Source organism: Meriones unguiculatus, chromosome 11 (genome assembly GCF_030254825.1).
Source record: "Meriones unguiculatus strain TT.TT164.6M chromosome 11, Bangor_MerUng_6.1, whole genome shotgun sequence".
Taxonomy (NCBI): Eukaryota; Metazoa; Chordata; class Mammalia; order Rodentia; family Muridae; genus Meriones; species Meriones unguiculatus.
The window spans coordinates 108,547,039-108,562,865 of NC_083359.1; the positions used below are offsets into that span (position 1 = coordinate 108,547,039).

General features: G+C 52.0%; 1 protein-coding gene across 1 annotated transcript in view; it reads right to left on the minus strand.

The window, feature by feature from the left end:
* Smyd2 (SET and MYND domain containing 2) overlaps positions 1-15,827 on the minus strand; it is a 41,682-nt gene that overhangs the window by 7,849 nt on the left and 18,006 nt on the right. Inside the window, exons 3-6 of the mRNA XM_060364908.1 lie at positions 9,030-9,140; positions 6,711-6,771; positions 6,156-6,280; positions 1,832-1,899 (exon numbers count right to left, since the gene is read on the minus strand). Coding sequence (XP_060220891.1) covers positions 1,832-1,899; positions 6,156-6,280; positions 6,711-6,771; positions 9,030-9,140 — 365 coding nt within the window. The remainder of the gene's footprint in view (positions 1-1,831; positions 1,900-6,155; positions 6,281-6,710; positions 6,772-9,029; positions 9,141-15,827) is intronic.

Here is a 15,827-nt window from a genome sequence, read left to right on the forward strand (position 1 = left end):
AATCTGGGAAATTGGGACATGACCGCTCCTGCTGCTTGCCGTCTGCTTTTAGGGACAGTGACAGGAGAGAGATTCGCCTGGGTGAGGTGCTTTGAGCTTTCTGATTATATCAAGGTCAAAGTTCTGAGAACAGAAACTTCTAAACTACAGGGGAAAGTGCTTGATCTCACAAATGCTGCCTTTGAAATCACACACTGATGTGATTTCAGCCCCAAAGGGTTTTTTCCCCAATTAAAAAACGCCCAGAAACTGGGGCTTATGATCTTGTGGGCACACTTGTCCAAGTGTATCGCCACTGGGAAGGCCAGCACTGCCTGTCCCCTGAGACAAGAACCCTTCTCTTGCTTGCGCCAGGATTCAAAAAGGGAAAAGGGTGTCAGACCACTGAGGTGTACTGCCCCAGAGTTCACGTCCCTGAGGGAAGTGACACCCTATCCTGCCTGCAGGTCTGAGCACAGCAGGTGACTAGCTCTACACCTGGGACAAACAGGCAGCTGGCTCTTGTTCTCGGGAGGGACCCCTCCACCCTTTACCACAGCCTACTTAGATTCCTACAGGACGCACAGGGCCTCAGACCCTAGGATGTCCGCCAAGCAAAGCTCCCAAAGGCACACGTTAAAAGCAAAGCAGACGAGGCTTCTAGAGCCATCTTGGAGAAGAGTTAGGCTGTCTCTCTCTGAACAGACTGCTGCGGTGGTGGGGAGGGCATTAGGGCAAACAGCCAAGCAACTCAGGATCCAGGATTGTCACTTCTGACCGGCATGGGAGACGGTGAGGTCTCAAATTCAGACATCCTCAGACATTCATAAACAGAGGCCATAGTGCAGAGTTCAGCTCAGTTCAGAGGCTGTCCAGGTTGTCTTCACAGAGCCCCATGACTGTCCTTTTCTCTGTTCTCTTCCCAACTACAAAAGTCCATGAGAATCTCCCAGATGCACTCTGGTCTTCGCCATGCCTCTACCTGCAGCTGACCTCGCCTTGGCCTCAGAGCCAACAGGGGACCTTTGCTCTCTCTGGTGAGAGCTGCAGGGCTGAGCCAGGTCCCTTTCTTCTGACTAGCTTGCTGCAGCCCAGCGGCAGACACACACACCAGGAGCTGGATATGGCAGGCGAGGAGCAGGAGGCTCCTCAGTGGACTTCAACAGAACGCCAAAATATCCCCACCCTGTATCACAGAATGACAGTGTGGACTCAGGGTGCCCAAGGCTTCCCTGTGAAATAAGGCTCTACCTGTGAAATAACGGACCGACCATTCTGGAATTTCCCTGAACAACAAAGCCATAAAGACCTGCACATCAGCTGGCTAGCCTTTCATGAATTATCCAAATATTCCTGAAGTTCTGAGAGAAAAATATGTGTTAAGGCTTTGAAATTTTTCTTTACTCAGCTTAGCATCCCTCCAAACGATGCCAACGTTCCTGTCATTTTCCGAAGAGGGCAGATGAGCAAGATTCTCTAGATTCTCTACCCAAACCATTCCTAATTCTTGCATGTGCAATTAACATCTCACTTTGAGCATAAGAAACAAGATCTGCAGAGCCACGGGCCTGCAGAGAGCATGCTTCACGAGCAAGCCACGGGCTGCTCCTCACGCACTGACACTCCTTAACAACAGCGCAGGGCCTGGCGGGTGTCACCGCCACCGCTCTGCTAACTGCCACCTCTGGATCCTTAAGCGTAGGGGAAATATTTTGAAATCTGGCAGATTAAAAAGCTGTCTTAATTCACTTGGAGTTTCATGTCTGCCACACGCAGTCAGGTGGGTTATGCAAAAATCAAATTAGTGTTAAATAAGTACAAAGGGAAAGAAATGAAGTCAGACTCAACCTACTCAGGAAATATTGCGGATCCCAAATGAGAGAGCTCTTCATCTTCAATGGTGAAGCCGTTACAGTTCACCTGCAGTGAGATGGGAGGGAGAGAGATGCCTCCGGCTATGGCTCCCCACCCCTGGCTGCCGGCCCTTTCTTCAGCCCAGCCATCACCAAACTATCAAAGCTATTCCGGCCTGGTGGTGGCGGAGCTGTTCTTGTGGCCTCGCCATCCTCTGTCCAGGTAGCATTTACTCATCAGCTCTGAGTGTGCCAACACACAGGAGCAGACACGCTGGAGTCGAAGCTCTTGTGTGTGCTTACCCGCCGAGTGACAGAGTGGGCTGAGATCCTGTGACTGAAGTCTTGTCATAGGCAAGACTTTGGGGTCAGGCTACATCATCAGGTAAGGAGCTCCAATGAGACCACAGTGCACGAGTGTGTGTGTGTGTGTGTGTGTGTGTGTGTGTGACATATAGAGAGAGAGTTCCCATCTCCAAATCATCTGACCTTAGAAAGGACTGAAAGCCTTTACTCTTCTGTAGAGGTGTGGTCCCCTCTCTGAAAGGTAGAGGAACCCAGAACCCTGAGACTGGTCTTTCATGTTTCGGCCAGATCAATCCGGTCCTGTCTCACCTTTGAGAAAAATCGATGTGTTCGGAATTCTGAGGGGTAAGGTTAGAGTTGGGCTGGGGAGACGGCTCAGTCTTGAGGTGCTTGACTTGTAAGCATGAGGACTTGAGAAGCCATGTGAAACCGTGGGCATGCAGTGTATGCTTGCAATGCCAGCATGGGGAGGTGGGGCGGACAGATCCCTGCAGCATCTTGGCTGGCTGGCTGGCTGGCCGGACTGGTGAGCCTTGGGGCTGTGACAGGGACATCTCAACACAGAGGAAGAGCACACATGCGTGACTTCTGGTTTCCTTGGTTTCCTCATGCGCACTCACCCTCACACACATGCATGCACACACATGCACGCACACACTCTCGTGCACACACACACACACACACACACACACACACACACACACACCAGAGCAACTCTCACTGCCCTGGACATCTGTGTCAAGATCAACAGGCTGGAAATGAAGGCAATGAATGCCAATTCTCCCAACTTCTTTTTCCACATACAGCGATAATCGTAAGGCGCAGGCATTTCACAGAGAAGGAAAATCAAGGCAACTTTTAGTCTGGTGGGAGAAAACTCTGTAGGTGTTCTTTGTAAGCACTGAAAATCTCAGAGCTGGAAGACGCAGGTCTCCTCTTCCTAGAACATGAGAGAGGAATCACCGTAACAATCACGAAGGCCGTCACTAGTGAGGGCTGAGCCGGCCGGGCCTCCTGACACTGTGAGATGTGTCCCTCTTCCTCTCAGAGGCACCAATTCTTCCCACACACGGAGGCTGCCACACTTCGGAAGCTTTCTTCCACTAAGCCTCACTGGGCATGGCCTCCGCCAGGCCCCATGTCGGTGTGCAGATGCACCAACCTCCTAAACCCATGTCTACTGGGAATGTAGCAGCTCCTTGCAACTATGGAAACCAGGGCTCCCAGGTCCCCCTGGATGACTGACTGGTTCAAGGATGTATGAGATAGGAGTGACATAAAGGCAGCCAGAATTCAGACAGGGCATTCTGACAAAGCTTGTTTTCTATGCGTGAGCTGAGGTGCGTGTGTGGGAGCATACATGTGTGTGTGAGTGTAGGTTCAAGGACAACCTTGGGTATCAGTTCTCAATTCCACCTCATTTGAGACAGGGTCTCTTGTTTGCTGCAGCATTAGCCAGGTTTGCTGGCTTGCAAGCTTCTGGGCTCTGCTGCACCTCTCATATTGCCTTAGGAGCACTGCTGGGGTGACGTGCTCATGGCTAACCGTAGCTTTATGGGAGTCCTGGGGGTCTGAACTTGGGTCCTCACACTTGCATGGGAAGGGCTTTTCACTAAGCCCACCTCACCATTTCCCATGATAAACTACAGCTATTAACCGACTGTGGCGATTTCACATAAAACTAAAGCATTAATGGAAAAGCTTGGTAACCCTGGTGCAGACCGCGGTAAAGGCTGTAATTGTACCTGCAGTACTGGGACAAGAGGAAGAAGAAGAAAGGAGAGGAGGGAGGGAAGAGGAGAGGGAATGGGAGGAGGTGGCCTCTATTAGCTCATAAATCAGTTCCTAAGACCCCGGGCGTTCCTAAGGAGACTTTGCACCCTGTCTCTTCATGCTAACTCCAGGCACCCTGACCAAGTGTATCATTGGTACGTTAAGCAATGGCTGCCAACCCACATTAGAGAGGATTAACTGGAGTCTTCTTTCATTCAGCAAAACTTCCCTGAGCATTAACTCCATTCCTAGATATTACTGGCTAGGAGTGGGCAATGGCTTTCTCCTGCCGGACACACACCTGAGTGTGGTACCCACAAAGGCTGGCAAATGCTTGCTAAACCCAAGAGTAAACGGGAGATTAAGGAGACGTATCAACACAGATGGAGGGAGAGTCCACTCCCGGCTTTGGGGACTGAGCCCTTGATCCTCTCATCTGCGGCTCTAGTCCTTCTGCTGTGGTGACCTTGGCCGGGTCAGTACTGCTCCAGCTCACTGGGGTGGCTTTGACACTTTACCTCTCTCCCTCCTGAGCTCTTCTTGTGTGGGAGTGTGACACATCTCCTATGAACCCAAGTGTCATCACTCTTTCTTTTGGAGAGGCGGTGATGGTGTTTGAGCCAAATTGCATAGCAATTTTCCTGCCAGCCTTCCCTCCCTTCTGAGCTATGCCTAGAGAAGGAAAGTGAACTTGCACATTAAGAAAGATGCATGGACTACGGTCCTTTTTTTCGAGTCAAATCAGGCATAAGTGCCTCGCTAAAGCTATTCTCATAATTAGCATTTCAACTAGATGTAGGCTGTGTACCAGAAATATACTTCTCAGCCACACACAGGTTTGCAGTGATTAAGGCAGAGGCTCAGAGGCGTGCGGTCACTTCAGCTGCCTGCTGCTGCTGGCATGGGAGTTAGCCTCAGGGCCTCCTGAGCTGCAGGAAAGGCTGGGGAGGAAGGGCAGACATACAGCTGGGGGCCGAGCGGGCCCAGGTAAGGTGGGGATCAGCCACACTTTTTTCTCCTTCAGGGGTACTGGATCCCCACTAAAACTCACACATGGACTATGTGGTGTGGGGCTTTGGACGTGCTCTGCTGGTGGCGTGTTTGCCCAGAAAACAGGAGGCCCGGGGTATGGCAGCGTGTGCCTGGAAGCCCTGCACTCAGCTTAACATCCATCCTGGGCTACAAAGTCAGTCTGAGTCTAGCCTGGGTTATATGAGATCCTATTAAAAAAAAAAAAAAAAAGGCAGAAATGTTAATCAGCATACAGGTTATAAGGAACAGTTCCTAGTTATATATGGGTATGCATATACTCGTGTGTTGTTCCCTCAGGCACAGAAACGCCTCACTCCACACACACACACACACACACACACACACACACACACACACACGCACACACGCACACACGCACACACACACACACACACTCATGCACGGCCTGTGGTATGAATACGGAGCCTCAAGTGAGCCACGCACATCAACCCAGGGAAGGCCGCCAGCGTGCGTCACGCTGCTAAGGAGTGATTCCTTTCACAGGGAGTAACTTTCTGGGTCCGATAGTCGGGTGGCTGAGCTGATCCCGTAAGCGTTAGGGCTGTGGGTAATCCCACGTGGGTAGCTCCACCAAGGCAGAAGTACTTCTCCCTGGAGTTGAGGAAGGGCTCACTTCCCCTTCCATGTATAAAAATGTTCAGCATGTTTTTACCTCTTTTCTTCATTAGCAGCAGGCGGAGTGTGGGTCTGTCTCCGTGGGGGTGTGTTTTCTTAGGTGGGTGTGCCTGTGTGTGGGGTGAAGGCCAGACAACAGCCTTGGGTGTTGTTCCGCAGTCACTGTCCACCTTGTTTGGTTTTGTTGTTTTATTATATGTGTTTGAACACTTTGCCTGTATGTATATACAATGCATGCCTGGTACCTGTACAGTTCAGGAGGGCCTGGGACCTCTCAGACCCGGAGTTACAGATGGTTGTGAGCCATCATGTGGGTGCTGGGAACTGAACCCAAGTCCTCCATGAAAGCAACAAATGCTCTTAACCTCTGAGCCCTACTCTGTTTTTGAAGAAAAGGTCTCTCGGCCTGGGACTCAACAAGTGGGCCAGTCTGTGTAGGCCAGTGAGCCCTGGGATCCACCCGGCCTGCTTCCCCGGTGCCCAGGACCTTGTCAGGCAGACACAGGCCGTGGGTCTTCATGAGCGGATGCTGTAGGAGGGCACGGGAGGGAGGGCCAAGGCCTTCCGAGCCCTTACCTGGGCGAAGAGCATCACGAGGCTGCTGTGGTCAGGGAACTCCAGGTGCTTGGAGTAGAACTGACGGAGAGCGGCGATGTCGCTCTGGATCAGGTCCTTCTTCTCGTTGTCCAGCTTGTCCAGATCTGCGGGAAACAACAACCCGTCACTGCAGAGGCCCAGGTCCTCCTGCTGCACACAGCGTGGGGAGGAAACGGCTCAGCTGGTAAAGTGCTGCCAAGGCTGTCCTCTGGCTTTCCACTCAAACCTGTACATGAGTGCATGAACATACATGCACAGACACGTGCACATGTGTGCACACAGACAGATATCAGCCATTTCCCAGACTGAGGTGCTTCTGAGACCTGAAAATGGCCAGCATGCTGGGAGCGGGAGAAGACCACCTGAGCGCCTACTGCCCTTATCAATTCCCCCTAAGGTTGTAAACTCAGGGGAGAAGCAATGTTAGGGCATTTTTAAATCATTACCATCCTCACTAGGAGCGTGTTATCTGCTCTCAATCCCACATTAAATCTGTCACTCAAATAAGAGTGCGTCCAGCAGAGAAATACTTACGGGATTCAAACTCCTTTACGGCCAACAGTTTCTCCGAAGGTGTCCTCTCTGGGTGGATTTTCTGGTAATTGGGGACAAAGTTCAGAGAGAAACGTCAATGCCTGGGGTCAAACATAGCGCTGTCCTTGTTATGACCAAGCGAAGACAGCACGACAACGTTCAAGGAAGAAATCTACTCAAGGAGTCCACACTTGGCTGAGTCTGCCCACCTCCAGATCCAGAGGGCTCGTCCTCAAGGCGTCTGGAAGGGCCCGCTGTATCCCTAACCCTGACATGGCGCGCACACGCTAGGCTCAGAAACACTCATTACAGACGAGAGCACGGCCAGAAAACAACTTTTTAGGGCCCTGACTTAAAAGGACCGAGTCTACAGACAAACCATCCTATTTATTACTTCTCCTTCTAAAAAAGAACAAAATGAAAACCCCCATCCATTTTCCACTTTCTTTAAGCATAGGCTAAAACCATCTCAAATTCCACATTTCAAAAGGAGCACTTTGGGTTGCCTGCGCAAGCCCGGCCGCACTTGAAACGCGTGCTGCCTTTGTTCTAGACGCCCTAGGAGGAGCTAACAATGGTGAACCCACGAGGCTTTGAGGACATGAATAAACTCAGTGTTGACAAGAGTTCAAAGGCAGAGCTCAGCTCCTGGCCTGAGGCCTGGGCTTTGTAATCTGGCCATTCAATTTGGGGATACAGGTGGTTGGTCTAGCAGGGCGCCCTCACCTCCCTACTTAACATGTTAGGCTTCCCCTGGGTACTTGGTTGCCCAGCTCCCCTAATCCCTTGCAAGCGCCTAGAATACAAATGCTCTGGGTTTTTAATCACCTATTCCTACAGGGATGAAAAGACGGCCAGGTAACTTTTCATTTAACAGTCGATTAGTGGTAATTATAACGGATACCAACAGGAACCTCTAAACTCATCCCAGCTCTCAGGCTACTCGCCTGGAGCCAAAACCAGAGCGCAAGTCTTCCATTCACAGGGCAAACTTTTTTTTTTTTTTTTTAAGAGAGAAGCCCCTTCTACACCCAGACCTCACTCACATCATTCCTTTTTCTGCCACTGACCATTAACTCACAGAGAGCAGTCACTGAGGAAGGGGCAGCCGGCCTTCACTAGAAAAAACTAGCTTCATCCCTGGGTCTTACTCTGAGGTTACCCCTGTTCCATTTCCTCCAAGAAGTCACTTTAGCTACCTGACCCCAGCTGAGCGCAGTGGAAAGATGACCTCAGCGTTCTAGAATGCTCTACTTCTGTTTACACATTCAGGATCCTAAATTTGATACGGGGACAGGTGCATGCTGATCATTGCAACCATGCTGGTCTTAGATTAAGACAACAGCAGCAACCTGGAAGAGGAGGTGGGTTTTGGTAGGAATGTGAAGGCCAGGGGTGGATAAAGTTTAGGCTCTAGAACAAATCTGCAGCTCGGAAGCTTGCCACCGAGGCACATGATACAGACAGTAAGATCTCTGCCCTCCACAGGCCTCCTGAGCCCTCCTACGTCTTCCTGATGACCTCAGAACCCAGGCCTGTGCTGACAAGGTACACAGTCCTCAGGTGTTCGGAAGGGCTGACCTCCGAGCATCCAGAGACAGTCCTGAGCCATTGGGGGAGGAATGTGCTGGCCGTCTCCTCCCCCCTCCCTTCCCTCTTCTTCCCCTGACTGCTTCCTGTCTGGAAGGCCCACACTTTCTACATTCTGTGTGGGCAGAAACCCACGAGGGCGGGCACCTGAGTCTGCCTGTCGGTCCGTGCTGCTTTTCAGCTCTGGTCTCAAGTCAGGACAAATCACGGACCACCACCGTGTACAAACGAGGGTCCAGCAAAGACATCCGCTGGGGAGCTGGTGACAGTGCTCCAGAGTGTATTCTACTTCCACACACTCGTCCTTGTCCATGCCCCATCCTTGTGCTTCCCTCTGGGTTGTTACCTGTCTACACACAGGCAAGCAAGGCAGTAGAGGAGCACAATGACACACAAGATGGGGGACAGGATAGCTCCACACGTCGCAAAGCCTCCCTGACCAGCCTGGCTCATTGGAAGCTCTAGGAATTCTTGGCCAGGTCTGGGTTTTCATGTTATAAAGTCATGGCCATGCTTGGAGTTGAACTGGCACGGCTCTGTCCCTGTCTCGGGGCGGTAAGCAAGGTCCTGCTGCCCAGGAGAAACAAGCCAAGCTTCTGTCCAAGTAGACGTGGGCGTGAGTGGAGCTCAAGTCCAGGAATATTTAATCACACGCTCAGCCCGGCTCACTCACCTGTTTCTGACCTTTAGTGAAGACCAATGCAGCTGGACATTATCACATTTCCTCACCTGTTTGGCTAGAATCCTGGCTGTGAGCCGCACTGTCTCCGAAGGGTTCCAGTTCTCCCCAAAAACAACCATGGATGAGCACTCCAGCTTGTGCAGGGGCCAGTCTTCTTTCTGGTTTTAGGGTTAAAAACAAACAAACTGTCAGCATATAGATACATCCACACACAGAAACAGACACATAGGCAAACACACACACACACACACACACACACACACACACACACACACACAAAGAAGCAGCAGCATTGTCCCCCAATCCAGGTCAAGGGGAACATGCTTCCTTCTGGAAAGCTCACAAACTAAAGATAACAACAAATTTTAGAGACAGATACGATTCCCTAACTTCGATTCTGGCTCAGTCAAGGTGTACTTTTGTTTAGGGAGGGATATTTTTTTTAAAAGGGTCTCACACTGTACTTCAAGCTGGTCTGGGACTCACTATATAGCCCCAGACTAGACTTTTCTCCATAGCAATCCACCTGCCTCAGCCTCCTGAATGCAGGGGTTACAAGCATAAGCCACCATACCTGACTGCTTCCTGTCTGGAAAGCCCACACTTCCTACATTCTGTGTGGGCAGAAACCCACGAGGGCGGGCACCTGAGTCTGCCTGTCGGTCCGTGCTGCTTTTCAGCTCTGGTCTCAAGTCAGGACAAATCACGGACCACCACCGTGTACAAACGAGGGTCCAGCAAAGCCATCCGCTGGGGAGCTGGTGACAGTGCTCCAGTGTATTCTAAAGCCGCTGCAGTCCTCCCTATCTTGCCCTTCTGCCTTTTTACTCCTAGTAGAGGGGTGAAGACTGCACACCCCTCAGGAGGGACGCCATCTGTGGACAGGGGGAAGGTGGTGGGAGAACGCGGCATTCTGAACACCATATAGAAAGTACTTTGGGATGAGAGCAAATGATAGCACAAAGGCTGGTGACAGGCATCCTGAAAGACCACTGAAAACTCACCTGTCTCCACAGATGTCACTACTGACGGTTATAAAATCAAAACAAAAAAACAGCTTTCATGGAGTGCCCACTGAAGAATGGATGGAGTCTAGGAAAGCAGCCATCTTGAATATTTTTCATTATAAACCTGACACAACCTAGAGTCACCTGAGAATGGACTCAAGGACCCCATCAGCCTGGCCTGTGGCCATGTCTGCGAGGCATTGTTTTGACTGATGTGGGAGTCTGCCCACTGTGGGCAGCACCATCTCCAGGCAGGTGGGCCTGGGCTGCATGAGAAAGCTGGCTGCCAGGAGGCTGACCAGGCCAGTGAGCAGCACGCCTGCTTGGGGTCCTGCACCGACTTCCTCCCATGGGGGATACGACCTGAAGGAATAGGCCAAATAAGCTCTTTCCTCCCCAGGCTGTTTTCAGTCTAAGTGTTTATCACAGCAACAGAAAGGAAACCCAAGCAGTGGCAGGAACGGCTGAGGGCTCGGGAGGAGGGGCCGGGGGACAGTGGGGACACCGTGCGAGGCTTGTGTACCCCGGTGATGCAGACAGCACTCTCTCGTGCACAAGGGAATTGGTCTGTCCTGTTCCGCCCTCTGCCCTCCCCAGTTCAGGACACAGCAAGTCCGTTCTTTCAGAAGCAGCAAACACTCACTCCGCCTCGACCACTGGCCAGTCTTTCTATTCTGCCCCTGGGGTAGACTCAGGCTGTGCGATAGGTCACTGGTGCAGTGTTTGCCCAAGCAAGCATGAGGACCTGAGTCTGAGTCCCAGCACCCTTGTAAAAAAGCTGAGTGAGGTGGGATGCTTGCAGTTTCCTCTCTGGGGATGCACAGGACTGCTGGGCACGCAGTGGCCAGAGAGCCCAGCCTAGGTGGCCAGCCCAGGCCAGTGAGAGACTGTGGCTCAAAAAAACCAAGATGGACAACTCCTCAAGAAGAGCACCCAAAGTTGATCTTTAGGGTGTGTATGTACACAAGTGTACAAACACAGTGGATGGGGTGCAGAGACTCGTGCCTCTTTGTCACCAGGAGCAGCAGCTGGCTCTGCCACATCCCTTTAGCTGAATGCTGGCCTTTGCCCTTCGCCCCATGAACACTAAAGAACAGAGACCAGGACCCTCTTAAATAGGTCTCAGCTCAGAACCATTAATGAGGCCCAGTTCTCCCTCTGACTGGCAAGGCTGTGAGGACAGGAGCTCCCCCGGCCTGTCCCTCCACTCTTGACCCTCCTTCCTGTTGCCTCTCTCCAGGCCCTGTGCCCCTGCAGTGCTTGCTGCCTGGCTCTAGCTCCCAGATGGTCACACGCCTCCCTGACTCTTGCTGGTCTCCCCTGCTCCCCCATGGTCACCCTTTCAGGAAACCTGCCACGGAGAACTTTCCCAGCAGCAGCCCTTTCCCCTCACACTCCTTCCCCTCGCTCTCTGCGTCTTAGTTCTCCCCACTACTCGGCGTGATTGGCCCCCATTGGCATGAAGGAACTTTCCTGCTATTCTTAGCTGGGACCCCAGGCTGCACTCCCAGCCCTGCTATTCCCAGGGCACTCAGTAGAGTTGCTGAGCGAATGTCTCTCCTCCACCGAACCCCAGGGGAGAGACACAGAATCCATCCTCATGATTTACCGCAGCACCTGGCACCTCCCTGGGACTCAGGTTCTGTGCCAAGATGCTCTGTGGAGTTAAATATCACCGTGCCCGATGTAACTGAGAGCAGGGAGAAGGGGGAAAAGAAGACATGCCCCGGGAGCACAGAAGCTGCCTTTAGCTGAGGTCTGCACCAGAGAGCATCAGGAGGAGGCAGACGAGGGACAGGTGGGGTTGGCTCCACACAGCCCATCAGGCTCCTCTGCAGCCAGGGCGGCCACTGGGCACAGAGGAAGGGGTGGGGAAGGCCCATGACAGCCAAGGAAAAATGGCACCGGTGGGCAGCTGCCCACTGGGGATTCATAAGACAGGACCTCAAGCTGGGCATGGTGGCATTCACCATGCATCCCAGCACTCAGGAGGCAGAGGCAGGTGAGTCTCTGAGTTCAAGGCCAACCTGGTCTACAGAGTGAGTTCCAGGAAAGCCAGGGATACATGGAGAAACATGTCTCAAAACAACCCAGGGTTTCTCCACTGCTGGTTTCCTCGACTGTGAAAGAGGGGCCTGGTGTTCCCCAGGCACCAACTCCTGGGAGAAACACTAACATTTAACAAAGTTAATCAACTGCATTAATGTAACATATTAATTTAAAATTAATACTCGTGTAAATGATACAGCACACACTGACTTCTGTGACAGTCTGTCTTCAGAGACGCTTACTGAGGGAAGCCTGCGGAGAAAGGCTGAGGCCCCAAAGCAGGGCAGCTACCAGCCGGGGTCTCAGAGACCCCCTTTTGGACTCCGCTCTGCAGCAGCAATGGGTGGCCACGCGGGCCTCTTAATCCCTGTGCACTGCGGCAAGGCTGTAAATAACATGATCCTCCTGCTACTTCTCGGGTCTGTGATTTCACGCCTTCCACCAGCGTTAATCAGACCTGGAGCCTGCGATGCATGAAGGCCTTCACCCTGGACAGTCGGCGGTCACTCACAGGCTTGGACCTGTAGACGCAAGCCCATGAGGAGCGAGCACAGCAGTGCCTGGCCCATGTCCACTCCTAATTAGGGTTAGTGATTAAGCCGGCCTTGCTGCACCAGGAGCGGGAGAGGGCACGGAGCCTTCGACTTCAAGTAGTCTATGACCGCGTCAGGACAGGAAATGCAGAGCTCGGGTGAGCCACTCAAGCTAGATTTGCCACAACAACAACTCTCTTTAGGACAGACTTCGGTTCACTTGGGATTCCTCCTGGAAGGTGATGTGAGAGACATGGACCAAAGAAAAAGGACAAGTACTCCAATGACACTGCCCATTTTTGATAAAAAAAAAAATTAGGGCCTGAAGAGATGGCTCAGGGGTCAAGAGTACTGGCTGCTCTTCCAGAGGGCTGGGCTCAATTTTCAGCGCCTACGGGGTGGTTCACAACTATCTGGAACTACAGTTCCAGAGGATCTGACCCCCACTTCTGGCCTCCACAGACACCAGACACTACATGGTAGACAGACGTACCTGCAGGCAAAATACCCATATCCATTAAAAAAAATTAAATTTTTTGAAAAAAAAAAAAAGAGAGAAACAGAAGTATCAGGCAGCTTTGAGAATTTTTGTTTGTTTTAAGAAATTATATGCCATATAGCCCAGGTTGGTCTAGAACTCCTTACAAAGCCAAGGCTGGCCTTGAGCTCCTGCTTTCTCTCCTAAGTGCTAAGAGAACAGGTGAGTGACACAAGCTTGATTTATTTTCATGGTGTTGGGGCTGGAACCCAGACCCTTACACACTCGCTGGAAGTTCCCTCCCAACGGAGCTACACCCCATAAGCCCTGCTTTCAGTACCACCGACAGCACGCTCTTCTGTCAGAGGCAGCCTGCCACAATTCTGTGGATAAGAGATTATAAATATATACATACACGTGTGCAAAGATTCTAAAAGGGCAACTGTGCAATCTTTTAAAAATACTTTCCAGCTTTTCTAAGATTTTTTTCCCCCTAAAGTTACGTTTTTACCTCCTCAAAATTCAAGCTACTTCTCTACCACCTGACTGCAATTCTTACAAGGCATTCTTTAGCCACAAGCTCACTTTCCTGAGAAATAACACACACGGGGAGAAATACCTGCACCCAAGTCGATGACACAAATCTTTTACTCGAGGGATAAGGGGTTTCTCTGTCTCTGTCATTTTCTGTCTCTGTCTCTCTCTCTCTCGATCGCACCTCTGAATTTTCAGTTTTTTGCTGGTAAAATAAAGTTAAGTGTCAGTCCATGAAAGAGTAAGATGTGATGGGTTTTTGTGTTCAAAACTTTTTAAACTGCAAGTTCATTTTCCACCAATAAGCGCTGGGTCTGATTGGTTCCTGTGCAGGAGCAAGGATGCTTCAAGAAGCAGGAGGAGTGGGGGAACTGTGTCCCGGTGCACCCCACGGTGAGTGGGGGAACTGTGTCCCGGTGCACCCCACGGTGAGTGGAGGAACTGTGTCCTGACCCACCCCACGGTGAGTGGGGGAACTGTGTCCCGACCCACCCCTCGGTGAGTGGGGGAACTGTGTCCCGACCCACCCCTCGGTGAGTGGGGGAACTGTGTCCTGACCCACCCCACGGTGAGTGGGGGAACTGTGTCCTGACCCACCCCACGGTGAGTGGAGGAACTGTGTCCCGGTGCACCCCTCGGTGAGTGGAGGAACTGTGTCCTGACCCACCCCACAGTGAGTGGGGGAACTGTGTCCCGGTGCACCCCACACTGTCAGTGAGGGAAGAGAGGAGAGGTGATTGTGGTACTGAGTTTTCTGCTGAGCAAACGAGTCCACCTTCTTGGAGAAGGCATCCGGATTTTTGCCATGAAGCTCCCTTTTTCTTTCCCCAGCATGCAGGGTTTCTGCTTTTCTAACAGACTTTTCAAAACTCACATTGTCCACTTGCCTCGTGGAGACGAGACTTACGAGAATTTGCCTTAGGGCTTCTGCTCTGCCCTCCATGATGCCAGGAGGGACAGTCAGGCGGACCACCTTGCCACCGAGCCATGGAAGGCAGGGAGGTCACATTTGCAGCCAAGGGCAGACGTGCCAGACTCTCATCCACACACCCTTCTTGCCATGGTGACGGTGGGCAGTTAAGAGCAGAGTGGTGAGGGTGCAGCTGTGCCTCAGGACTGGCTTGAGAGACCACCGTGGGCTTCACCAGCACTCGACCCAGGACTCTGGCCCATCCATGGCATGGCCTACCCAACAATAACGGGGTCCCATCAGCGCTGGCACTTCCTGCACTCCAGCCCTGGCACTGCTCTCCATGCCTAGGCATTCATTTCTCCTAACTCCTCCTGAATGGTCTGGTAGAAGACACTGCCCCTCACTCACCTAGTTCTTAATTACCAAAGGGGGAAATCTCCCTGTGGCCATGCCTCTTTTTCAGGAAATAGGAAGAGACAGACAGACAGACACACACACACACACACACACACACAGAGAGAGAGAGAGAGAGAGAACAAGAGCAAGAGAGAGAGGGAGGGAGAGAGGAAGAGAGAGAGAACATGCTCAGGATAAATCCAGAAGCCAAGACACAAGTACCACCTACTTAGTCATGTGACACACAGTAGCAACACTAACAGAGGCTGTCCCCAGGTCCCCTATCCTCAGGGTGAGGAACCAGGAGGCTCTATCAGGCTACCACAGCCTAGCGCCTCCAAAAACAAAAGCCTCCCAGCTCTTCCCTCCATCCCAGGGCTCCTCCCTAACCCCTCACTAGACACTGCCACCTTCCAGATGGCCTTTGGGGTTGACTGTGCAAACTCTGGGTGTTGATGAAGGGCAATCAGCAAGCACTCTGTCATGGACATTAATTAATGTGAGCCAGCACCAAATGAGCTTCTGGAGTCTGCGAACTGGGAAGGCCAGAGTGTCAGGAACCACACGCACACCTCCAAATCCTAACACAGATCAGGGTGACTCATGGGATCATCGCTACCCACTGAGCCCTGTGGAAACATATCTGCGTCAGCATGCCCAGGGGTGGGGCGTGGGGGCATGGCAGCACGTCACACACTCTGAGGGGCTCTGCTGAACTTCTAGGCTACACAGACAAGCCTCTTTATCCCTCACACACAGCTAAGCTTCTGTCCAGTCAGAGTGACAGAAAATCTGCTGTGCAAGCAGTCTGGTATTATTTACACCAATGCCACACGCTTGCGTAGGGCGTCACCATTTACACAGGCCTCCCTTGCTCATGCTTCACTGTGGGCATAGCTGTCCTCTCTGGAGCTTGAAGACAGGCACCTGGGACC